At 37.7% G+C, this 27111-nt stretch overlaps 1 protein-coding gene across 7 annotated transcripts in view; it reads left to right on the top strand.

Annotated features, from left to right (window-relative positions):
• Stag2 (stromal antigen 2) overlaps nt 1–27111 on the top strand; it is a 155879-nt gene that overhangs the window by 35316 nt on the left and 93452 nt on the right. For all 7 annotated transcript variants that reach the window (XM_023706328.1, XM_004646069.2, XM_023706326.1 and 4 more), the window contains exon 2: nt 25596–25740. In XM_023706328.1, the coding sequence (XP_023562096.1) occupies nt 25697–25740 (44 nt within the window). In that variant the 5' untranslated portion in view covers nt 25596–25696. The remainder of the gene's footprint in view (nt 1–25595; nt 25741–27111) is intronic.

Consider the following 27111-nt stretch of genomic DNA (forward strand, 5'->3'; position numbering starts at 1 on the left):
CCCTCTCCCATCTCTCCCCCTCTCTCTTCACCCTCCCCTCCCCTGCCCTCGCCACCCCACCCCTTCCTTATTTACTTACTTTTGGTGGAACTGGCGATCGAACTCAGGCCCTTGTGCTTGCCAGGGAAGCACTTATTCCACTGAGCCATCTCCCCAGCACTCCTTCCTTTTTTGAGACAGGATCTTTCTATATCTTCTAGACTAGCATTAAACTCACTCACTATGTTGCCTTGATAGGCCCTGAACTTGAAATTCTTCTGCTGTTGTCCACCAAGTGCTGGGAGTACAGTTGTGAACCACTATACCTTGAAGGCAAATGTTCATTTTCTTAATGCTTAGTTTACAATTCAGATTTCTCTATTTTTCTGTAAATGTCATTTTATAGCTGATTTTCTCAAACCATGTGCATGTATCAAATCTGGGTCCTTAGAACTTAACTCTGATAATTTATCACAGCCCATTCAGAATTGTTTATTTTATTTTATTTATTTATTTTTCTGTATTTAGGACAGGGTCTACAGGGTATACAAGGTCTCACTATGTAGATCAGACTCATAATATGAATCTCCTGTTTTCAGCCTCCCAAGCACTGGGATTACAGGCATGCGCCACCATGCCTAGTCTCCATTGCTGTCTCAGTGCACCTCTGTGTGTGGGGCCAGCATAGTGGCAAGCTGGGGATCGAACCCCAGCTGCTGCACTCTGTCTAAGCAGGTGCTTTAGTTTGCTGAGCTATCAGGATGGCCCTTATTTTATTTTTTGTACTGCTGGGGATTCAACTGATGGTTCATACACATGGTAGGCAAGTGCTATTCTAATGAGATGTGTACCCATGGCCCCCACCCTGTTTTTATATCCATTGTGTTGAGGCCTAGTGTACATATTCTGAACCTCACCTGTTCTATGACTTTGACAATCATATGCCCCCTTGTAACCAAAAACCACAATTAAGGTAATGTGTCCATCACTCCCCCCATTGTTCATTTCTTTGCAATCAGTTTCATCTTAACACTTTGGTCCCATGCAATTACTGATGTCCTTTTTGTCCTGGTAGATTAGTTAGCAATTCTAGCACTTACTAAAGTAGTGCTAGGGATAAAACCCAGTGCCTTAATGTGCTTACAAGTGTTCAACCACTTAGCTACATCTCTAGTCTAGTTTTGCTATTTTGTCTGTGAATTGAAATAATAGCTTTTGTACTGAGCTACATTCTCAGCCCTCCTTTTTGTTTTTGTTTTGAAACAGGGCCTCACTAAAGTCACTAAGTTGCCTGCACGGGGCTTGAACATGGGATAACTCCTGCTCTAGTCTCCTAGAGTATTCAGATTACAAGTGTGTTCTACTGTGTCTCGCTTGGTGTGCAATTTTTAGGATTTAGAAGTTAATATAAATGAAATCATAGAAATACTGCTGTTATTATTGGTTTCTTTCACTTTGTACTTTGAGAAGTAAACCAATCCTCATGCCTCAGCCTCCTGAACAGTTAGATTATAGCTGTACGCTGCTCTGCTTAGCTTTTTATTTTGGGGATAGGGAGATAGGGTTTCACTGTGTAGCCCAGGCTGACCTTAATTTCAAGGGAATTCTCCTGCCTCAACCTCCTGAGTACTGAAATTACAGATGTGCGCTAGTACATCCACTCCAAGTATTTAATGATACTATCATGTTGAAATACTTTTGTTCAGTTTTTAAATGTCATTTAGGCTTGATGACCTGGTCACTCTGATTTTTTTTTTGAGACAGGGTCTTACCATGTAGTTCAGACTATCCTTGAAGTCACTGTATAGCCTAGGCTGCCCTTGAAGTCAAGGCAATCCTCCTGTCTCATCCTACCAAGTGCTAGGATTACAAGCATGCACTACCACTCTTGGCTGGCCCCTGTGTTTTGGGAGTTACATGTAAAGGTTTCATGCACTCAAGTTCATATTTTTGGTTAGATTACATCCTAGGGAGGTTTGTATATTTGGTATTATATTTCATCATGAGACACATTAGAGATAATAAAACTAATCCCTGGCTTAGGGTGATGACTGTCTGATCCTTTCATTGCACTAGTTGGTTTTCACCTTTTAAGTAGAAAATAATCTGTGGGGGCTGGTGAGATGGCTCAGTGGTCTAAAGCACCTACTTAGAACAAGCTTAGCAAGCACAGGGACCACGGTTCAATCCCCCAGCACCACATGCCAGCGCCCGCGCCCTGGTGGGCTGAGCTGCCTTCCCCCATAAATAAAAATAAATAAATAAAAAAGTTTAAAGGGAAATCTTCAAAAAAAAAAAAGGAAAAGAAAAGAATCTGTGTACTGTTACTTGGGAACTAAAAGGTGGTTAGTTCCACATCAGCTTATGCACCTAATATTTTTAACAATAGTTGGTAATTCCTCCTTGAGTCTTCAGTTCCATTAGGAACTAGGTAGTAGCTTCAAATTCCTTATTTATTGCCTTTCTTTTGCTTATTTCTTTTCCTTTTTCAAGGTTTTGTGGTTCTAGGGATTGAACCTAAAGCTGTGTACCTGCTGGGCAAGGGTTAAATAATGGAGCATCACCCTCAGCCCAACAGCTGGGGCTGTTACCCAGAAATATAATTCATAGTAGAAAGGCACAGTGTATGCTGCTTTTTTAAAATCAATTTTCAAATCAAATTATATGTAAGCTTTTCTAGCTTTTTATTTTACTGCAGATCTTTATTGCTTAAGTATATTTTGATATACTATAGTCATTTTATTTGTAATTACTATATTGTATGTATGTATGTATGTATGTATATATGTATGTATGTATTCGGTACATTGTCTACAGGGTTTCACTACGTAGATCCGACTTGTAGTGACTCTCCTGTTTTCAGACTCCCAAGTGCTGGGATTACAGGTGCATACCACTACACTTCCATCTCAGCACACCCAAAGGGCACAGCATCCTGAGGCCTGCACAGCACGCAGGGGATCCGAACCTCGGCCACTGAGCTCTGCCTAAGCAAGCGCTTTAGTACGCTGAGCTATCTGGCCAGCCCTGTAATTGCTGTATTTTAAATCATGAATTCATATTGATGTTTTATTTTGGTGAAATTACACCAAAGATAGTTTTTAATGTTTTTATTTTGTAATACCAGGTTTTAAATACAGCACTGTGCTACATCTCTTACTACTTTTTTATTATTTTGAGACAGGGTCTAGTTAAGTTGCAGAGTTGCCCAGGCTGGTCTTGAACTTTCAGTCCTTCTGCTTCAGCCTCTCACTCAGAGCACTGGGATTATAGACATACGCACCACACTTAGCTAATGTTTCAAACTGTTTTTAAGTGCACAATTCAGTGGCATTTAAATATCTTAAGATGTTGAATAGTCAGCTCCTTTCAACCGTTCCCAGAATGTTTTCATCATTCCCAACTAAAATACTATAATCATTTAACACTAATTCTTCATTTTCCCTCTGGCAACTTGACTGCCATTCTCTTTTATTTGTTTATTTTTCCCATAATTTTATTGAGAAACAAATAGCAATGAGACAGTTTCAAACCAAATTGGTAGGACAGTTTCAATAATTAACACATTGCATACATTCTTCCTAGTGGTTAATTGCTGTACAAGATGCGGACATGATATCCTATTTACAAACACTATTAGAGCAAATCCCTCTTTACATTAAGAAAATGTAACTATCCTAACCATTTTGAATACACAGATACAAAATGGACATTCATCTGTATCCCCTTTTTTTGTTTAGTTCCGTTATTTGAATATTATAGGTGTGTTAACTCAGCAAAATATTTCAAAAGAGTCCAGGAGTCCATAATAGTACTGGGACTTCGCTTGACTGGCAATGTCAGAAGTTGTTGACCTGAGTCCCCTACAGCTCAAGATAACAGCATGGCTTTACTTCTTATACTTCGTTTTTATACTTTTCTGCTGGATGGTTAAGACCAAGGTAAAGCAAGACCTATGCAACAAGAGTTGTAGCTTTTGGGTCTGATAAGGTCAGTGAAATCCCGTCAGGATTTATCCTGAGATCCTGTACCTCAGATTCTAGATCCTTTGTCAGTGTAAGCCATGTGGATGAGTCACGGCCATTGTTTGACCAATGTGCTCTCTGTGAAAGCCTAAGAGAATGTTTTCTCTCCATGTGAGTCTCCTTAGGCACACTCTACATCATCGATGACTTTCCTCTTTGGTTCCATAGTCTCCTTGATCAGAAAATTTGGGACACTACTGAGTTACATGACATTACAGTACAAGTTCTCATATGTCCTGAGTCTTAATTGATCTTGGAAGGCTAGGGCCAATATGTTGGCTTTCCTTGCAGCCCTCCTTGTTCTCTAATTTTGGTCTGCAAACTTAGGTTGTTAACCCTCCAGAAGAGTTTATTGTTATTACCATACAACCTAGGCTGTTAAGCTTAACCTCACTATCTGTCTGAATATCAAACATCTTAGGCATAATATGGAACAGGTATTTTTTGATATGTTGAAGTTTAAGTTCCTACAGAATATGATGAAAAAACATTTAAATTTAGAATATATTTTAAAAATAGGTATAAGGAATTATGTAATTCTTATGTTTACACGTAAGTCCAAAAATCTAACCATATACAACCTTGAAGTAGGACAGTCCCACAACATTTCTTTTTCTGTCTCCTGCTACCATTCTCTTTTAGAATTTAACTCCTAGGTACTGAATACATAGTCTGTTTTAGTGGAATTATGTGATATTTGTCCTCTTGTGACTGGCCAGTTTCACTCAATATGCCTTCCAGCTTCTGTTTCAGCGTATGTCAGGATTTCTTCTATTTTAATGCTAAACAACTTTCTTTGTATGCACACCCCCCCCCCACATTTTGTTTATTCATTTAAGGACATTTGGGTTGCTTCTACCTTTTGGCTATTGTAAATAATAGTGCAATGAACATGTGTGCAAAAATATCTTGAGTGCCTATTACCTATCTTCTGGATTTATTAAAATTTTTATTTTAAAATTTCTTATAGTAATAGATTTATAGAGTTGCAAAATAGGAGTGAGGTCCCACTTACTTTGTTTTTTAAATATAGTGGTTTACTATGTAGTCTGTTGTCCCTAAACTTGTGATATTCCTGAATCAGCTCCCACATACTAGAATTACAGCTGTGACCCAACATGCTTGGTAGGGCTCATGCATTTTTTACTATCTTTCTCTCCATGGGAGCATTTTCTGTAGCTATAATACAATATCAAGAACAGGAAATAAACTAGGGCCTTTAATCCCAGCAGCTGGGAAGCTAAGGCAAGACAATTTCAAGGCCAGCCTGGATTGCACAGCCAGACTATGGCTCACCCCTGCCCTCACAAAAAGACCAGAAAAGTGAAATCAACACAATATACAATACTTACACAAATTTTACAAGTTAAGCATGCATAGATATGTGACAGTGTTTACCTGTATATAATTTTCTCAATTTTTTTCTGTGGTGGTGGCTATTGAACACAGGGTTTTATGAATGTTAGGTCCACTGAGCCTCATTAGCTCTAATTCTACTCGTGATTTTTTTCTTGCTTTTTGGTAATAGCGCCCATTGAAGCCAGGATCTCATGCATGCTAAGTAAGTGCTATGACACAAGAATCTCAGCAAATTGTGTAGGCCTTGAACTCACGATCTTTCTTCCTCAGCCCCCAGCATAGTTGGGATTACTTGGGTAAGCTGGCCAATTCTGTGCACTTTTATCACATGTATAGACAAATGTAACTACCAGCTCCCTAAAGATACAAAACTATTCCACCACTATAAAGATATTTGGTGTTATTCTTGCATAATCATATAAGAATATATATCTGCTCTGCTCTCCTAGCTCTTTTCTGTGCCTAATCCCTATCATTTACTAAGTAACCTGTTAATAATTTTGACATTTTTAGAATATCAAATTCATACAGTATATAATATGCAAAATTTTTTGACTTAGCATAGTAAGTACCCTTGAGATCTATCCAAGTTACATACTGGTAGTTCATTCCATTCTATGGCTAAGATGTACTGTGCCATAGTTTAACTACTTACTCATTGAGGAATATTTGGATTTCAATGCTTTTTTAGGACTGCCCTGAACGAAGTATTGCAAACTTGATGGCTTAAACAATGGAAATTTATTTCTGGAGTTTTTTTTTTTGGGGGGGGGGCTGTTATGGGGAATCAATCCCTCTACCTGATGCTTGCCAGGCAGGTGCTGTGTCCCTGAGCTATATACAGGCTGTAAATTTATTTTTGCGGAGGGTAGAAATCCAGGATCAAGGGGTTGACAGGGTTGGGTCCTCCCAAGAGCCATGAGGGAGTCTGTTCATGCCTCTTGTGGTTTGCTGGTGGTCTTTTTGTGTTTCCTGGTTCATGGAAGCATCACCCCCTTCTCTGCATTTTACATAATGTTCTCCCTATCTGTGTCTTTGTCCAAATTGCCTCCTTTTATAAGGACACCATTTTTATTGCTTTAAGGCCCCATACTAATGACCTTACTTTAAAATCATGACTTTTAAGACCCTGGGTCCAAATAGTACTGCATTCTAAGAGATACTGGGAGTTAGGACTTCAGTGTAGGAATTTTTGTGTGATACAATACAAACTGTAATAGTTGCTTCCAATTTTGGCCTATTACAAGGAAAAACTTCTAATGAGATTCATATGAATCTTTTTTTTTTCTGGCTTAGGCTGCCTTTATGGAAGGTGTGGTAAGGCATGTGGAACTGGGGATGGAACTGGGGTCCCCTGCATCTGACTGCATTTGCATGAGCCATCAGACACTTAAAACAACTGAGTTTAACAAATGAGCTTAAACAACTGGGCTAACCGGCAAGCCCCAACATATGAATATTTTTCTGGAAGTCCTCTTTCATTAATATTTTTAGTTGCTTTGTCATGTTTGCCTTAATTTCCTAAATTGATTTTAAAATCCTTTTGACTTTGAGGAAGAAATGTAAATTGTATGGTACTAGATCTGGTGAATGTGGTAGATAAGGACACATGTAATGTTTTTACAAGCCTCCCTTTCTCTGGAAATACACTCTGCAGTATAGCATAATTAATTCATCCTGTTTTTGATCACACCTTATAAAGACACTATGAAAGAGGACTTCAGAACTGCTTTAGAAAGTGGCAAAAAAACCATGGGATAAATGTGTTCCAGATGGGTATATTCTGAAGGGGATTAATGGTAATATTTGTTTCACTGTAATGCAATTTATTGTATTTTTAAAAATCTTCCCTCCCTCCTTCCCTCCTTCCCTCCTTCCCTCTTTCCCTCTTTCCCTCTTTCTCTCCCTCTCTCCCTCTCTCTCTCCCTCCTTTCCTCCTTCCCTCCTTCCCTCTTTCCCTCTTTCCTTCCCTCCCTCCCTCCTTCCTTCTTTCCTTCCTTCCTTCCTTCCTTCCTTCCTTCCTTCCTTCCTTCCTTCCTTCCTTTGGCACAGGGCCTTGCTACGCAGCTCAGACTCTTAGTGATCCTGCTGTCTCAGTCTCTTGAGCACTGGAATTAGAGGCATATGCCACCACACCTGATTTCGGTGGCTGGAATGACATGCTTGGGCTTCCAGGCATGTTGTACCAGGAATCAAAATCGACCTTGCACTTGCCAGGCAGGCCCTTACATCACAGAGCTATCTCCCCAGCCCCCAGGCAACTTTTTAAAAGTTTCATTTTAGTCTTTCAGTCTGTTTTCCCCTTTCTTTTCCATCTCTTTCGTGTGTGTGTGTGTGTGTGTGTGTGCGCGCGCGCGTGTGTGTGAGAGAGAGAGAATGAGAGTGAGTGTGTGTGTGTGTGTGTGTGTGTGTGTGTGATATTTGGGATTAAACTGGAGGCATTGCTCATGTTCGGCATGCATTCTGCTACTGAGCCTATAATCCAGCGACTCGTATTTATTTTTATGAAAACAAGTACATGCATGGATCTACACATAAATTTTTTATTTTATAACTCGTGAAAGAGCACAATTAAGACAGTTTGATATAAACTTTGATATTAAACACAAGACTTAAACATTTATCTTCAGAATTTTTTCTGTTCTATTTTGTTTAGTCTCACTATATAATTCAGGCAGGCCTTAACTCATATATCACAGGCTGGTCTCAAATTTAGGGTGATCTTCCTGCCTCAACTTCTGAGTGTTGGAATTATAACTGTGCCCCTCTAATGCCCAGCTCTCTTTAGTTTTAATAGTGCTCTTGTATATGATATGAGTGTGAGTTGAATCTACCACATTCACCTTAGTTTTTCATTTTGAGACAGGGTCTTACAGGGTAGTCTCATCTGGCCTCAAACTCACAGCACTCCTCCTACCTTAACCTCCTGAGTACTGGGTGTGCACCCAGCAACCACATTCACCTTGAAACTAGTTTGTGATGCACAAATTATGATCAGTGTGAAACAGTAGTTTATTAGTAGATAATGTAAAAAGTATGTAACCCTAACTCTTGTCATTCTGTAAGTTTGAGTAGAAAAATAAACAGATGGTATAGAGTTGGATACCTAGTAAGTTATGTTTAACCAAAGTAGGTATATGGCAAACACCTGTGTGGAGAGCACAGTGAAGTAAAGAATCAAGTAAAATCATGAGTGTGATGTTTAACAACTGTCAACAGAATAATTTATATGAAGCAATAAAGAGTTTGTTCTTGTTTTGAGTTGTATTAATCAGGAGAGCTGAATACAACCATTTATGGGAGTAGGGGAGTGGACACAGATGGAGGGTGAAGGGGTTTATAATTATGAAAAGAGTATTTTGAGTACTGTTGCCAAAGTTATTACCAAAATAAATAAATAGGTCGTGTACATGATGAATCGCTTCATACTTGTTTCTCAGTCTTGCTACATTATTTGGCAGATGCCTTTTTGTGCATGGATCATTATATTTTTTGGTTGAAAAAGTTTTCTACTTGAAAAGTTTCTTTGTAAAGACATAGAGGATAAAGCTCTGTTACAAGAAACCATATCATAACATCAAAGCTGCAAATAACGTAAGTATGACTCTTTAAAACAAATTTCTAATTTTCTTTAGTAGACTATATATACTTCTTTTTGTCTTTTTGAGGTAGGTTCCCACAGTGCAGATGTTGGCCTTCAACTCATATTGTATCACAGGCTGGTCTGGAACTTTCAGTGTACCTCCTGCCTGAGCCTCTGAGTGCTGGGATTACAGATGTGGGCCACCATATCCGGCTCTAGTCGAATATACTTTATGGTTTATCCAAAACATACAAGCACTGATGAAAAAATTATGATGTGTCTAAAAAAATTCCATTACCATAAGAAACACATTGCCATATTCTCACACTGCTTAGCCTAGCTTTAAGTACACATATTCCATCTTTCTTGCCACTTTTTGAAGCAGTTTTTTTTTTTCCAGTACTGGGGATTGAACTCAGGACCCTGCGCTTGGCAGGCAAGCGCTTTTTCTCCTGAGCTATCTCCCTGGGCCCAAAGCAGTTCTTGAAGTCCTTTTTCATAAATGTCTTTATGAGTTGTGATCAAAAATAGGATGAATTATGCCGATGAGTGCCATCCCACAGAAAGAAAGGCTTGTTAAGGACATTATGGCATGTCCTTATCCATCTTTTCCAGGTAGGTATGGCACCATGCTACTTTCTGGCTCTTACCCAAATTCAACATGACCTTGAAAGGCAAACATTTTGAACTAATTTAAGACATCCCAGCAGCAATGACAAAGTAACTGAAATCACAAAGACTTCCCTACCCGCTTTAGAAAGTAGCAGCATGATGGAATAATTGTGCTCAACGTAAGGGGGAGTATTTGAGGGAGATTAATGGCAATGTGTGTTTTTCAGTTGTAAATTTTTTAAAATTCAAGCATACACCATATGTTTCAAGCGCACCTTGTATTTGTGGTAGTTTAGAAATATTCCTTGTATTTATGGCAGTTTAGAAACATTCTTTGGCCTCATCTGCTGTAGCAGTACTTTAGGGCTTAGACCAACAGTTGGTCTATTTGTATAGTATATTACTGTAGATGAATGTACTCATGGGCATAGAAAGGCACTGAAAATTGAGTAGGTTACAGGGCAAAATGTGAGGGAGTTCCTGGTGATGCCTAGTACCACTGATTGTTTTCTGTCTGTCTCTGTCTCTGTGTCTGTCTCTTTCTCTGTCACACACACACACACACACACACACACACACACACACAGTATCTATGTTGTACGAGGTGCGATGGAAACATATGAACATATGACATTTACCTTCCATGGTAATTTTGATTTTTGAGGAAGAGCCAGAAGTCACACGGTACCACATCTGGTGAACATGTATGAGGACACAGTGTTTATGCTTTTACAACCTGCCTTTTGTTACATGGCACTTCACTGCAGCATTCAGCATATTTTTGATCTCACCCCCTAAAAATACAAAAAGAACTGCTTCAAAGAATGGTAAGAACTTTGGGATGTCTGTTCAAAGTAAGTGGGAGTACTATGTTTTGAGAATTAATGGCAATGTGCCTTTTATTGTAATAAATTTAAAAAATTTTAGCACTCACCATATTTTTTTCCATCTCCCTGTGTACACATCTTCCCTTGAGTTTTATGGAAATAAATGTACATTTTAGGGCATGGTGGCTGCATTGTATTGGGTATCAAACTCGGGATTTGCTGCTTGCCAGGCAGCAAGTTTTTACTATTACCATGAAACAATGCTTGGTTGCATTGCTGCAGAAGTCTTGGTGCTTTTTTCTGACAGCTTTGTGTTACTGCTCAGCTGCTTGTAATTATACTTTTGACTGTTCCATCAAAGTGTGTTTTTTTTTTATTTTTATTTATTTATTTATTTTTTTTGTATTTAAGGACAGGGTCTACAAGATCTACAGGATCTTACTACACAGATCGCACTTGTAGTGATCCTTCTGTTTTCAGCCTCCCAAGTGCTGGGATTACAGGCACGCACCATCGCACCCAGTCTCAATTGCTGTCTCAGCATGCCCCGGGTGTGGGGCCAGCACGGGCATGGCAGGCCAGGGCAACAATCAAGTTTTAAACATGGAAAAGAAATATTTTAATATCTGTTTAATGGATTCATTAATAGTTTTTTCTTTTTTTAATGTAGTTAGTACAGGGTCTCACTATACATGGATCGGACTCATAGTGATTCTCCTGTTTTCAGCCTCCCAAACGCTGGGATTACTGGCATGTGCCACCATGCCCAGTCTCAGTTGCAGCCTCAGTGTGCCCTGGGTGTGGGGCTGGCACAGCAAACTGGAGATCGAACCCCGATCCCTGTGCCTGCCTAAGCATGTGCCTTAGTCCGCTGAGCTACCTGGCTGACCGTTAGTTTTTCATATTCTATAGTAAGTTAAACATGTACCTAGCTTATGTTCTATTATGTGATGCTGTTTTTAGAAAAGCTAGGTTATTTCTTTTCATATTTTGCTGAAAATTATGTAAGCTTTGGTCCCTTTGACTTTATTAAGGAGAAAAACGTGTCAAAGTAAAATATTCTGAGTATAGATGTCAGTTATCAGTGTCAAAATTTTTAAAATTATATCTTATTAGTTATGCATTGTTGGTATATAGAAGTGCAGCTGAATTGTGTGTGTGTGTGTGTCTAAGGAATGAATCTAGGTGAGTTTTACCACTCACCTATAGCCCCAAACCTTCATATTTTTATTATTTTTGTTGTACCAGGGATCGAACTTGGGTCCTTGTGCATGCCAGGCAGGTGCTTATGCTGCTGAACTATCTCCCCGGCCCACTGTTCAATTTTGAGACAGGGTATCAGTAGGTCACCCAGGCTAACACTGAACTTGTGTTCCTTCTGCCTTAGCCTTCCAAGTAGCTAGGAATGCTGGTGTGTACCACTGCACCTGTTTAGTATGAAGAATTTGTATCCTTTTTATTGAATTTATTTTCTTTTATTTATTTTGGCGGAGAACCGGGGATTGAATTTAGGCTCTTGTGCTCGCCAGAGAAGTGCTTATTCTACTGAGCCATCTCCCTGGCCTTGTTTATTGAATTTATTCTGTCATTTTTGTGTATGGTGGGGCGCTCTAGATTTCACTGTATATGATATCGTGATATGTGGCAAAACAAATAATTTTACTTTCTGGTTTGTATGAGAACTTTTTTTTTTTTGTGGAACCAGGGATTGAACTCAGGCCCTTGCGCTTGCCAGGGAAGCGCTTATTCCATTGAGCCATCTCCCCAGCCCCTGGTTTGTATGTGTTTAAAATTTTTTTTTACCCTTTTGGATAAGGTCATGTTAAATAGAAGTATTAAGAGTGGACATCTTTGCCTTGTTTATAATCTGAGAGGGAAAGCTATCAGCACTTTACCATTGAGTATGATGTTAAGTTGTGGGCTTTTCATAAATGACCTTCATTATATAGTGATAGGCTCCTTCTAGATTATTGAGTGTTTTTATGGCAAATGTGTGTTAAATCTCATGAAGTGCTCTTATTCTCCCCTCATCAGTTGACCGTGTGGTTTTTATCCTTCATTTTGCTAATATGTAATACTAATTTTTGTTTGTTGAGCCAACCTTACATTCCAGGAATAAATCTTGACTTGGCCATAGTGTATAATCTTTTTTTTTCAGAACCGGGGATTGAACTCGGGCCTTGCACTTGCCAGGGAAGCACTTATTCTACTGAGCCATATCCCCGGCCCAAAATTAGACTTACATCTTTTTTTTTTTTTTTTTTTGTGGAACCGGGGATTGAACTCGGGCCCCTGTGCTTGCCAGGGAAGCGTTTATTCTACTGAGCCATCTCCGGGGCCCTTAATCTTTTATAATTTATTTATTGCTACAGATCGGACTTGTAGTGATCCTTACTATTTTTCAGCCTCCCAAGTGCCAGAATTAACAGGCGCATGCCACCATACCCAGTCTCAATTGGTGTCTCAGCATTCCCTAGGGGTGGGGGCGGCAACAGCAGGCTGGGGATCGAACCCCCAGGGCCAGGCATCTTTAATCCACTAAGGTATCTGGTGGGCCCAGTGTATAATCTTTTAAACGTGTTGTTGAATTCTGGTTTGTCATTATTTTGTTGAGGATTTTGCATCGGTATTCATCAGGGATTTGATTGATCTATAGTAATGTTTTATTATGTTGTCTTCTGGCTTTAACTTGATTTTTAAAAAGTAACTTGCATGATTTCCTCTTTGTCTAGGAATGCTTACTATTAGAATTAGGATAAAGTTAGAACACTATAGAGTGGTTTGCTGTTAATTCTACTGTCTGGAACTAGCAGGGAAAGAGCTTTTTTGATCTGAAATAAGAAATGGAAGTACCTACACAATTCACACTCAATTGTAAAAGTTTATACGATTTCCTATTAGTTGTATATTGTGATAGGAAAAATATTTGGGACTATATCAAGTAGATTATAATAGTAGGTGTATTAGTAAGGTCTTAGCTAATGGAAAGTTAGCAGCTGAGTGCCGTGGCTCATACTTGTATCCCGGTACTAAGGAGGCTGAGGTAGAATGATCACAAGTTTGAGGCCAGTCTAGACTACAAGTGTTTTCTGTCTCCAAATAAGAAACAAAAAATTTAATATGTAATCTCTATGTTCTATTATGTGGTCATGCTAAAATTGTAAAAAAAAAAGTGTTGTGCTTATTAACAGTCACCAAAATGCTGCAGTTTAGTATAAGAAATTCCCTTACCCTCTATAAAGTGGTTTACAGTATTTTGTACTTTGGCTTATTGTCTTTAATTTGCCTTGCTGTATGTTATTTATGATCCCATTATCATGTTAATTAACACTACTTTCTTTAATAAAAGATGATTTATGTGACCTGATCAGAAACTAGAGTATCAGTACTTCATTTGAATACTTTTTTGCTACCTTGAATAAATAAATACAAAATCTTTTTATATAATCTATTGAGTATGTAAAATGAAAATTTTATTTCCTTTGAGTCATGGTAAGATTATCTTGTCTTTATCTATTTTGCTATAAAATATGCCCTGAGATATATGTTTTTGCCTGAAATCTGATGAGTAGTGCCCAGTGTAAAATGGTTTTGATGGCAATACCAAATTTTGCTTAAATCATACAGTATGCTATTTACTGATGTTAATACAAGAATTTAGTGCCTTGTTGTAAGATTAATTTTCATATCTGTGGGTATGAATTTCTACCAGCTAATTGGGTTGCATCTATAAGGTTGATAGCTACTATATCCAGTTGTGATTACTTGTTTATTCATAATATCTTACCATCTGGGACATTTTGTTAATAGGATATATACATATTTAAATTAACTTAGTTTATAAAGCTAAATGAAGAGTGTGATATTCAAATATAAGTGAGATGTATTAACTTTCCATCACTATAATACAATATCTGAGATAATCACCTTACCAATAGAAAAGGTTTATTTTGGCACAGTTTTGAAGGTTAAAACTCATAATAGTTTGGCCCTGTTGTTTTGGGCATATGATAAGGCAGTACCTCATGGTAGAAGTGGCAGAGCAAAACTACTCACCTCATCGTGAGTCAAAGACCAGAGAGGGTGGGGTGGGTTGGGTTATTCCTATAGGACATATGCCCCCTGTGACCTAAGGACCCCTTACTAGGCCTCACCTCCTACCATCCAGTAATGCCATCTTAGAAACCATGTATTTAACAAATGGACCTTTAGGGGACATTTAAGATACAAACTAGCATGAAATGAAGAATGGTCATTTATATCTTTTTAAAAAATTATTAGTTGTCTACCTAGCCAGATTGAGAAATGATTTTAAGTTGATGGTAAATGATAAAATAGATATTTTATGTGTGTTGATTTTATCTTGGGTCAGAGCCAGAGCATATCTGGTCCACTGGAGTTCCTTAGGGCAAACTAGGTAATTAGCAGACTTTGAATTAGATAATAGTTCCTTCTGTAAGAAGTCAAATATAATTTGGCATCTAGAGTCATACTGCCAGTCACAGTATGGTCAGACAGATTAGAAGAGGACAGTCTTACCGTACTCAGGTTAAGGCAACTCAAGAGGCACATGGAAAGTATTTTATGTGGATTTATGAGCACTAGTTCCTAGGATACATTGTTAGATGTTTTACAGCAAGAATGTGTCAGAGAGAGTATGATCCTTAGGAGGTTCAGTAATGGGTTGCAACTGAATACAAGTTGGTCAGATCTTAGGTATCAGGTAGAAATATTTTCTTGTTACAACCTCCCCAACCTAGGAAATAAAGCTGTATTTTTTTGTGGTTGTTGTTACTGAGCTCAAAAGTGGCATGCTAGATTTTATATTGCAATCAAAGCTGAAGGTTAAAAATTGGGGAGGGTGTGGTATGCACACACAATGAGCCATGTGATCCCAGTCATGTTAAGGGAGAATGAGTTGTTTGCTTTTGTTTTTTTTTTTTGAGACAAGGTCCACTGTGTAACTTAGGCTGGCCTTGAATTTGTGGGAATCCACCTGTCTCAGTCTCCTAAGTGCTAGATTACAGTCGTGTGCCTCCATGTCCAGCTTGTGACACACACACACACACACACACACACACACTGAGGCAAAAGGATTACTCTGAGTTTGAGGGGAGGCTGGAATACATAAATGAGTTTGAGGCTAGCTTTCACTATATAGTGAGACCTTGTCTCAGTTTTTAATATATTTGGTACATGGTACAGGGTCTTACTACACAATTCGGGCTCCTAGTGATCCTCTTGTTTTCAGCCTCCCCAGCTCTGGGAATACAGGTGAGCGCCGCCATGCCCAGACTTGGTGGTGCCTCAGTACACACTGGCAGCGGGGCTGGACTGGCTGTGGTCCCAGGGGTCAAACCCCGTCCTTGCCCTTGCTTGCTTAAGCAGAAGCTTAGTCTGCTGAGCTATCTCGCTGGCCCCTTAGTCTCAAAATTTAAAAATTTTGAGTGATCCTTTTGCATCAGCCTCCCAAGTGCAGGGATTACAGGCTTGAACGTAAGTTGTATTTTGGAAGTGTTGGAGAATAGAAGAAGGCAAGGAAGCTAGGAAGATTGCTGAGCAATCATATCCTCCCATACTCTTAAAAATAGGAGAGAAACAGGTGCACGTTTCCAGTTCTGTCTGGCTTTAGTTTCTGGCAGTGTATAATGATGCCATATCTGTGTAGACTGCCCCAGCATGCTCCTTCTCCAATTTGAGAAAGAAGTTATTTTTGAAGTATTGTATGTAGCTTTAGGCATGCTCAGTTTATCTGTTTAATTTAGAAAGACCTTTTACTTTTGGTCTTGCTTTTTTGTATTTAAAATTTTTAAAGTACTGATATTATACCTATACGCCAATTAGGACATGAAAACTGAGTTGTTACTTTGCATATTTATTTCAGCCATACGTTGTCCAAATTACCTACTAGAACAAGGGGTACTAGTACAAATTCTTCAGGGCTCTATCTAGGTTTACAGAAAAGTATATTTGTAAGTGATCTACATGGTAGTAGTAGTGTATGTTGTCTAGAAGCTTTTAGATTAAGATTTACTACCAGTTTGAGTACACAGGATCATCATTTGATTTGTCATTCTTTTCACCATGTCATTTACTCAGAAGAGTACATCACAAATTGAAGCGATAGCCAGAGAGAAGAAAAACACCTTTTGGGTAATGAGTTTTTTTTTTTACAAAAAGATTGTTAGTCATTAAAAGGGCAGAAGGTTTTTCTCTCCTTTTAAAGTAGGTATTATGTCAAATTTAAAATTCTGTGAGCTTTTCATTTAACATGAATATGACATAAGAATAATAGGAACTTTCCTGTTTGATCAAATATGTAATTAGAGTAACTTAGCATTCATAAACTATAAGACAGTCTCTTCTCCTGTGAGAGTGGATGGGCTACTGAAAGGAACAGATGTTTGGATCCTGTTGTCAGGAGTCTAGGAAAGTTTCTGTTCTCTGCTAAAAGTGAGTCAGGAAACAAGAAAATTTTATGATAGAACTTAAAGATTTTTATGTTTAATTTTATAAGATTATGTACCTACCTAGGTTGGTTGGCGCACACCTGTAATCTTAACATTTGGGAGGCTTGTAATTTCTCATGTAGTTCAGGTTTTTTAATAGGTTACATTGCCCTTTCATGATTTGTATTGTGTTAGCAAAAACTAAGATTGTAAACTGAAATTTCAAAAATCAGATTTCACTACTCTGGTAGTTTGTTAGATCCCAGTGTATAGTTTTTGCTTCAGTCTATCACTGTGTAGTTGAGACTGGCTTTGTATTCAGTACGTAGCCCAGGCTAGCCCCGAACTTTTGCGGAATCCCTCCTGCTCCAGTCTCCCAGATGCTGGGATTATAATCAGGCACTACCAAGCCTAGCTTGTGTGTGTGTGTCTGTGTGTCCGTGTCCGTCCGTCTGTCTGTCCGTGTAATAAACTTTACCCATGTTGACACACAGTCATATACTTTATGGTATCAATGTTACTGATATACTTAATTGGTAGTTGGGCATTTAATTCCTAATTTTAAGTGTTCATGGTATAATAATGATGCTATTTTAGGAAAAAAATATATAAACACATTAGATATAAGCCTTTTAGGTGGAAGAATGAGACCTTTGTAGCAGTAGTATTAAGATAAGGAGGTAGCATGTTGGTATATAAATTTGTTAGCATTTAGCCACTGAATAATTCTGCCTTTTTTTTTTTTTTTGGGCAGAACCGGGGATTGAACTCAGGCTCTTATGCTTGCCTGGCATATGCTTATTCTACTGAGCCATCTCCCCGGCTCCTAATTCTGCATTTTTAGTGAGAGAATTAGCACACTAGTTAAAAGTGTTCCCTTTAACCATGTTCCCCAGTAATAAATGGAGGGACCTTATTAGTGATAATTCTTTTGTTTTTAGATGACTTCATATCCAATTAAAGACACTTAGAGCCATCGTTCTTTTCAGCAAAATAATTAAAAATGCCCTAATATTATTTTTACAAATAATAACAAAATAGCACATTGTTTTTTGTGTGCTTAAATTTGGGAGGGGCAGTGTTAGTTTGGGAGCAAAAGACATAAGCACAATCATAATTATTACATATTTGAATTTGTTTTAGCAATGGCTATATACTGTTACTGTATTTTCCCTCTTATTCATGAGGAATATGTTGCAAGATCCTCAGTAGATGCCTGAGACTGAGGATAAAACTGAACACCATATATACTGTACTATTTCCATATATATATATATATGTGTGTGTGTATATATATATATATATATATATATAATTTAGTTTATAAATTAGGCAAATTAACAATAATAAAAAGGACATTTATAACAATCATACTGTTGAATGTTTATAAATTGTAAAGTTGTTAAGTAAAATAAAGGTTATTTGATAACATGCACTATGAGAGTAAGACAGATTTGATAACTGAGAACAATCAAAGTGAATAATAGGTGGGTATTGTATATGCACTGTAGTTATGCTGGGATGCTTCATGTACCAGGTGAGATGAGGTGGGATAGCACTTCATTTCATCCTGCTATTCCAAATGGCACATAGTTTAAAACTTAAAAAGTTTCATTTTTGGAGTCTTAGCTTTAATATTTTTGAACAGTAGTTGATCAAGTGTAAGTGAAACTATAGAAAGCTAAAAGTGGATGAAGGGGAACTGCTATATAGATTTGAGCCCTAATATCTTGGTTCTGCTTTAATGTATGCTATTACTCTGTTTGTGAATGATTGCCCAGTTTTCAGTAAGGAGAAATAGAAGTTAGTTGTTGGATAAGTTGCCTCTCCAAAAAGAAAAATAGTGATTGAGAGTTCATGCAGAGTTTATGTTCCTGCTTTATTTTCTAAAGTAGTTGGAAGGGCAGTTCTTCTGTAGTAGTTGTAATGAGTTGAATCGTATAATAGAGACCTTAAAGTTTTCTTTGAAAACTAGGTGAGAGCTCCACCTTGTGATCTTCGAGCATATTTTTTTTAAACAAATAACCTGAAGTAGCCCAGAAATGACATGGAGATTTTGCTTTTGAAACTCACACTTTTATTTGAGCATTACTTCTTAGAATTTTAGGCTTCTTTGTTTAGGTCAATTGGTTTTAAGCACTTTATGTTGCTTTAAGTATTTCATTGTGTTTTTTTTGGGGGGGGATTATATGCAGATATATGTAAAATAAAAGTGAAACACTCTTGCACTTAGTGGAAATTAAACTGTATATTGTTTAGAAACTCCCAGTGTGTAGTCCTATAATACCAGCACTATGGGAGACAGAGGCAGGAGGATATTAAGTTTCAGCCCATCTGTGGGCAACCTTTTGTGAGCACTTATCTAAAAAAAAATGGATTGGGGATATAGATCAGTATGAAGGCCGTGAGTTTAATCCACAGTACTGCATGCATGCGTGTGGGTGTACACACACACACACACACACACACACACACAGACACGCACACACACACACTCCTGTGTCAACTTAAAATGTTGACCTACCACCCCTTTCTAAATTACAAAGCAGCCTTAACATTTATCATTTTTGTTGCTCTGAAATACTATTTTAGTGGCAAATTACCTATTTGATGATTAAAATAGTAAAAATTCACAAGACGTGCAACTTATCATTACTTTTACATTTAATAGTAATAGGTATCCATAGAGGTAAGTGCCTTCTAGTGGAGTTAAATATGTTCATGTTTTTTTTTATATGGGTAGTTAAAAAAGATGAAGCATCACTGTTTTCTTGTTTCATTCACTATGTTCCTAGTGCTTTAGCATTATGCTTGGCACATGGGTGATCGAACTCAGGACCTTTCACTTGCCAGGCAGGCGCTTAGGCCACTGAGCTATATTTCACCCACCACTTTAAAATCCTTTTGAGACAGGGTCTCACTATGCAGTTCAGGCTGCCCTTGAGCTTACTTTGTTGCCCAGGGTGGTCTGGAACATAACAGTAATCTTCCTGCTTCAGCCTCCCAAGTGCTAGGATTACAGGTGTGCACCACCTTGTCTGGTTTGGTGGATACTTTTAATTGATTGGATGAATTTTTAGAAACTTTAAAAATAACATTTTTTTTTCAGAGATGGGTGTTCCACTGCAGTTAGAGAAGCTGTATATATATTTTTTTATTAGGGAAGGGTGTACAGGGTGTTCAGGGACTCACTACTAGATCGGACTCGTAGTGATGCGCCTGCTTACAGCCTCCCAAGAGCAGGGATTACAGGCACGTGCCACCATGCCCAGTCTTGGTTGCTGTTTCAGCGTGCCCTGGGGGCGGGGCTGGGGCCCAGGGCCGGCATGGCAGGCCTGGGATCAAACCGCCAGCCCCTGCGTCTGCTTTCAGGTGCCTTAATCCACTGAGCTATTTGGCCGGCCGGAGAAGCTGTATTTGGAGAAGTCTTTAAAGGACCTTTTCATACTGGAAACCAGTCTAATGATTGTAGGTTCTTGAATTTAGCAAAATAATCCAATATAGTCCAATAGTCCATAATAGTAGTGGGTTATCAGCAGAACTGGCAATTGTCTGAAGTTGTTGACTTAAAAAAAAGTTGTTGACTTGAGCCTTTTACAGCTCAGCATATTAATAAGGCATTGCTTTTTATACCTCGTGGTTGTACTTTTCTGCTGGATGGTTAAGACAAAGTTAAAACAAGACCTATATAAGTAAAAATGTAACTTTTGTATCCCACAAGATCAGTCAAATCCCCTCAGGATTTACCCTGGAACCATGTATGACACCTTGTAGATCTTTTATCAGTGTCTGCCATCTGGATGAGTCACAGGCCTTGCTTGACAAATTTGCTCTCTGTGAAAGCCTGGGAAAATTTTGTCTCTCTAGGTTACTCTCCTTAGGCACATTATATATCGCTGATCACTTTCCTCTGTGTCCCCATAATCTCTTTGATCAGAAATTTTGGGACACCACCAAGTTATAGGATGTCATAGCATAGGTTCTGTTATGTCCTGAGTCCTCACTGACCTTGAAGGGCTAGGGCCAAAATATTGGCTATCCTTGTAGCCCCTCTATTTCTCTAATTTTGGTCTGCAAACTAGTTGTTAAACATCCAGAAGAGAATCTTATTGCTATTATTACACTGTAACAGAGTCAATTGAGTTTCACATCACTATGTCTGAATATCAAATGCCTTAAACCTAACACGAAACTCCCATTTTGCAGAAACCATGGATATTTTAAAATTTAAATCTCTATACAATGTAAAAAATAATTACATGTTTTTACACAGAAACTTAGAAATCAAACCATGTACAACATTGTAGCAGGACAATCCCATGACATCTTTTTTCTTGTTTTTTTTACCTTTTAAAAAATTACTTTAAAGAGAGTATAGCAATAATTGATATGACATTAGAAGCAGTGTGCATTTAGATGACCAAAATGACAGGTGTTTCAAGCCATGGTTTTAGTATTACACATTGCTGTCTTCAGTGTAGTTGCTTAGTTCACAGATATCAGCATATAGAGTTAGTCAGGGTGATAATTTTATCTACCCATTAACTGCTATTTTCAAAAACCTGTTGGAGATTCTTAGGACGATTGCCTTAACCGTCTTGTTTAAATAAATGTATGGTTTTACCTCTGTCATATTTCCTAACTTCCTTTCTCTCTCTTCGTTGTTTAAACCTTAAGTTCTTGAAAAGGGGGACATGTTTTGAGCCACAAAGCTAGGAAATCGATCAAATATATGTAGATGGGACTTGACCCGGTGCCTAAAGCAAACAAGTTACTTCACTCCTGAGATGAACATCCTGTCCAGTTAAGGTTTGCTATCAGTTGCTAAGCAACCTAGTGTCAGGCATTACTAACTTCACAAAAGTGGAAATAAAAGACAGTTTTGTAGTGAAAAAAGGGGAAGGAAAATAAAAAAAATATGTGTACACAAGGTAGTATAGATATACAGCTACTTTCTCTTAGTTCACTGAGAATAAAAGTTTGTAGTACTATTGTTTAGACAAGATATCATGTCCATATCTTATCCTCTGAATAACTACTACATAAACAATATGCAATATATTATCGTAAACGACCTACTAACCTGTTTTGAAACTTTTTTCACCATTTTCTTTTTTTTGTTAAAATGAACAAAAATTACGTGAAAAAATACAACACATTGCAGAAATAAAATAAAAATAACATTTTGATGGAATAGGAAGTTGTCTGGTTCAATATATTTTACTGTCAGACCGTGATACATTATTCTTTTAAAAATGTAGGCACCTTGTTTTGTGAGATTCCTATCCTAGATTTTGCTTTATTGTTTGCTTTGGTTCTTAAATATCAAATTCCTAGCTGGGCCTTGTGACACATGGCTATAATCCTAGCATTAGAGCGCCTGAGGCAGGGGGATTGCCACAAGTTCAAGGCCAGCTTGGACCACATAGTGAGAACCTATCTGAGAAACAGAAAGAAAAACCTAATGAACAAACAAGAATTACACCCATTTTTTCCCTTTATTTTCAGTATCTGGGATCAGACTCGGGACCTTGCACTTGCTAGGCAGGTGTCTATGCCACTGAGCTAGCCCCCAGCCTGCCTTTATCTTAATAATTCAGATTTTGGAGCTTTTTGTACTTGATCTTAGCCAAGAGGTCAAGAAATGATAGCTTTCGGAATTTTTGAGAATTCAGCATACTTGCATGGATTTTATTGGATAAACACTCCTGCTCTGAAACTGAAAGTTCCCCAAGATCTGAAACTTTTGGCCCTGTGATGATGCTCAGAAAGTTTTATTTTTATTTTATTTTTTCCAGATGTATTTGGTACAAGGTCTCACTACGCAGCTGGGATTCATAGTGATCCTCCTGTTTTCAGCCTCTCCAGTGCTGGGATTACAGGTGTGCATCACCTTGCCTGAACTTGTTCACTGGCTCAGCTGGCTCTCTGGGGGTGGGCCGGCATGCTGGACCGGTGATTGGACCCTGGTCCCTCTGCTATTGCAGGTGCTTAGTCCGCTGAGCTATCTCGCTGGCCCTTAGAAAGTTTTAGAAAAGACAGAATTTTGGGTTTTAGTATGAAGGATGCTTACTTTATTTTGCCATGCAAAATAATTTGAAGTAGAAAAACTTCTTTTATACTAAAAGTTAATTCTATGCCATTTAGGGGAATGTATTAAGCTACATAATAGTTATTGCTTTCTGTTTTTCAGAGCTGATACACTTATTATATTCCTCATTGGTGATTTCCTTCACACACTTTATTTAGAAATATATTTTGTTTTTGTTGAGAGGACTTGTTTATCTGGCACAGGGTCTCACTGTGTCCAGGCTGGCTTTGCATTCCCTGTGTAGTGCAAAGCCCAGGCTGGCCTTAAATTCAGAGCAAAATCCCCATCTCATCCTGAGTGCTGGAATTACATGTATGTGTCACTGCACCCACATTATGAGGTCTGTAAAATGTGCTTAAATATTTGTTGGAGGGAAACTGCAAATTTGGCAGGGCCTTGTTTGGGGGGAGGATGCTGGGAATCGAATCCCTGATAAACTGCATTATCATTGAGCTACACCTCTTAGCCATAGCAAGTTTGGTTTTATTACTTAGGTAAACAGAAATAGTAAGGGTCACGTGACCATGTTTTATTTCAGTATTGCCATCTGGATGACCATATCTCTTGGTCTGTGCCTCACCAGCTCCTTTTAAAAACAAAATGGTTTACTTTATAAAATCTGTCAGGATTTTAGGAGACAAAAGTATGACCTTCATGTGATAAGCTTCAGAACTCTGTTACTTATTTAGGCTATAATAAAAATAAAGGCAGTGCAAAACTTAGTAATCTTAGAGGGAAACAATCCTGTGACAGTAATTTAGGATAGGGGAGGAACATACCAATATTTATATCTAAATATTTTGCGATATGAATACCTGTCAAGAAAAGATAAAGTGGTAGTATATATAATTCTTGATTGTTTATGGTTCACTTTACATATTCATTCTTATTTTCTCCCATTTCATCATTTTCATACAGTATTTTTATAAATAAAAGTTTTAGGGGCCCGGGGAGATGGCTTAGGAGAGTAAGCGCTTCCCTGGCATGCGCAAGGGCCTGAGTTCAATCCCTGGTTCTGCCATAAATAAATAAATAAATAAAAGTTTTAGCTTAACTAGAGTAAGTTAACAAATGCACTTCCTATGTTGTGATCCTTGCTATGTTTAACTAATAGTTACCATTTCTGATGTATGTTAAAACACATCTGAAGATACTTAAAATTAATGGCAAAACTGGGCACAACTCTCCCTTCCTTTCCTTTTTCTTCCTTTTTCCCCCTTGGGCTGAAGATGGAACACAGGCCTTTTGTTCTGAATTGGGTCCTGAACCCTTTTTATTTTTCACTATGAGAAAGGGTCTCACTGAGTTGTCTAGGATAGACCTAAGTTTGAGATCCTCATACTTCAGCCTCCAAAGTGCTGGAATGTGCTGTCATGTCCGAGACTTGAACCATCTTTTTCTTGTATGATATCCACTCTTGGCAGAGATATTTGGATTTCATCAGTATGCTGTATTTTAGCATTTAGTCTTACCTGCATGTTTTTTTTTTCTTGAGACATGGTTTTGCTAAGCAGTTCAGGCTGGCCTTGAACTCACTTTGTAGTTCACAATTGCTGCAAACTCACAGAGATCTTCCTGCTTCAGCCTCCCAAATGCTGTCGTTCATTACATGTTGTTTTTTTTTAAATGACTGCCAAGTAGTATACTAGATTTTCATGGGAATTTAAAAAATACCCGTAAGACAGAAAATTTTAGTCTGGTGTGGTGATGTGTGTGACTCATGCCAGGAAAACTAGCACTTGGGAGACTGAGGCAGGAGGATAACAAGTTTGAGGTCAGCTTGGGCTACATAACAAGTTCAGGCCAGCCTGGACTACATAGTGAGCCTTCGCCCTTTAAAATTAGCTTCAAACCTTAGCTTTGGTTTTTATTTTGTTACAGACTGATCATTTGGTTTTGAATTGTTTTCTCATGTGCTAAATGTATCTTTGACCTTCAGAGTTCGAAATAATACCTTTCATGTGGTTAGACCTGCACTTACTTGTTTTCAAGTGGCATTATATTGTTCATATTACTTTCTTCTACTGTGCTGGGACTAGAACCCAGAACCTCATACATGTTAAGCAACATGTCACATTATTTGTGTTAAATTGAATTGTAAGATCTTTGAGGGGAATAGATCATCAGGTCTGACTTTGCTCCTCTTTCTCAACAAAGTATGCTATTATTATGAAGGGATTGCTTATTAGTAATCATGGCTTTGCAGTGAATGTTTCCTCAAGAGTAGAAAATCTTGTTCTTAAAATGTTTAAAATTATATTTTGGGTTTTGTATTAGCTCCTTTTAAATACATCTGTAAACCATCAGCAAAAAGCTATTCATTTTCAGGAATTTCATATTTTGGTTTAAACTTACTATAGGACCAGTAAAAACAGTTATAAACAATTCCCTTTCAGAGTGTGTATATGTGGGGGGTTTTCAGGCCACTCATAAGAAATTTTGGATATATTTGCCTAAAATGCAAAATTCTTTCTTCCCCTTGTGGAGTATTATTATTGTGAAACTATGTTAGGTCTAACAAGTGTATGTCTAAGAAACACAGTCACATACAAGGGGGAAAATCCTTACTTACTGAAATATATTAATAAACAGTGGAAAATTAAGCTTTTGAGTGTGGATATCCCTTTCTCATGTTTTTGATATGTCAACATGTCATTTTCTCTTTTAAAGGAATTGTCTTTCTTAGAAGAAAGAAGCAAACTTATCATTTTACTCACGTAAATATATGAGTACATTTCTGATATTGAGGTGTTCCAGAAGATGATAAAGAAATGATAGCAGCTCCAGAAATACCAACTGATTTTAATCTACTACAGTAAGTAATTTATATTTTGGTAAATTTTAACTTTTCCCCCCATAAAGTGGGAACTAGTAACTTTTCTTAAATTTATTTCTGTTCTAAAAGATCTAGTATGTAAAATAGTATGTATTTTTGAAACCATTTTTCAATGTTGCTTGTGCTTTACTTAGTATTCCACACTTTCCTATGCTATGATTTTTACACAGTGTATAATTTATTATTTTTGCTGTAACATTTTAAGTCTATATTTGGTTTTGCAAAAGCATTTTTTGAGGGAGCACAATGAGATTCTTAAAAAGTTAAATGTTTCCATTTGTAAAGAATATATATCATGCCTTAATATTCAGGATGTAATGATAGATACCTCTTATAAAACCAAATGATGATCGGCTAAAACAATTCTATTTAGGAGAGTAGAATATGTGGTCTATAACTTTTGCAGAAAGAAATTACATGCATATTAGTCCACAAAGTAATTTCATCATAGGTAATGTTTTTTACTCCTGTTAAAGCTACCTGCCTTCCTAGTTAACTTTTATTATGTTTATTTCTTTTTTTATGTATTAAGAAATTTGAACAATATATGTAACAGTGATTTTTATACTAAAGTTTCATTAGTGCCTCAGTACAAAGTGGTCTTTTAGACTTTTCATACATAATTAATTTTATTATCACTTAATTACCTACTCAAATACATACACACTTTTCTGTTAGGTTCTTTTTGAGACTTTATTTGAAAAGAGTTTGATTGCTAAGAATTTTGAACATCACGGCTATACTGTAGACAATAACAATCACTGTCATTTCTAATGGCATGGAGATTTTCATATTTTTACTATTTCGAGTGAATCTGTTAGGGTATTACTACTATTTAAAAAATATATTTATGTGTATGTTATGGGACTTGAACCCAGAGCCCGAGGCATGTTAGTGAAATGTTCAACTACTGAGCCACAATTTCAATCCCTCAAAATATGATTTTTTTGAAACATTTTAAAATGTATTTTTATAAATTATTTGGTTGTTACAGGGTCTCACTATGCAGCTCAGACTCATAGTGATCCTCCTGTTTTAAGCCTCCCCAGCACTGTGATTATAGGTGTACACCGAGACTGAGGCTGTCTCAGCCTGCCCTAAGGGTAGGGCTGGTGCAGCATGTAGTGCCAGGGATTGAACTGCAGTCCCTGCGCTTGCCTAAGCAAGTGCTTTCATCTGCCGAGCTATCTCTCTGGCCCTCAAAATATTTTTTTTTTTTGCTCCGATTGCCTTTAGGGCAGGTTTGGCTGGCTTGAGTTGTGGGGATCGAACCACAGCAACTTGAGCCTGACTGCTTTGTTGAAGCAGCCACTTAAAGAACTGAGCTATGGGGCAGGCCCCCTTTTAAGG

Source organism: Octodon degus, unplaced genomic scaffold (genome assembly GCF_000260255.1).
Source record: "Octodon degus isolate 3935 unplaced genomic scaffold, OctDeg1.0 scaffold00251, whole genome shotgun sequence".
NCBI lineage: Eukaryota > Metazoa > Chordata > Mammalia > Rodentia > Octodontidae > Octodon > Octodon degus.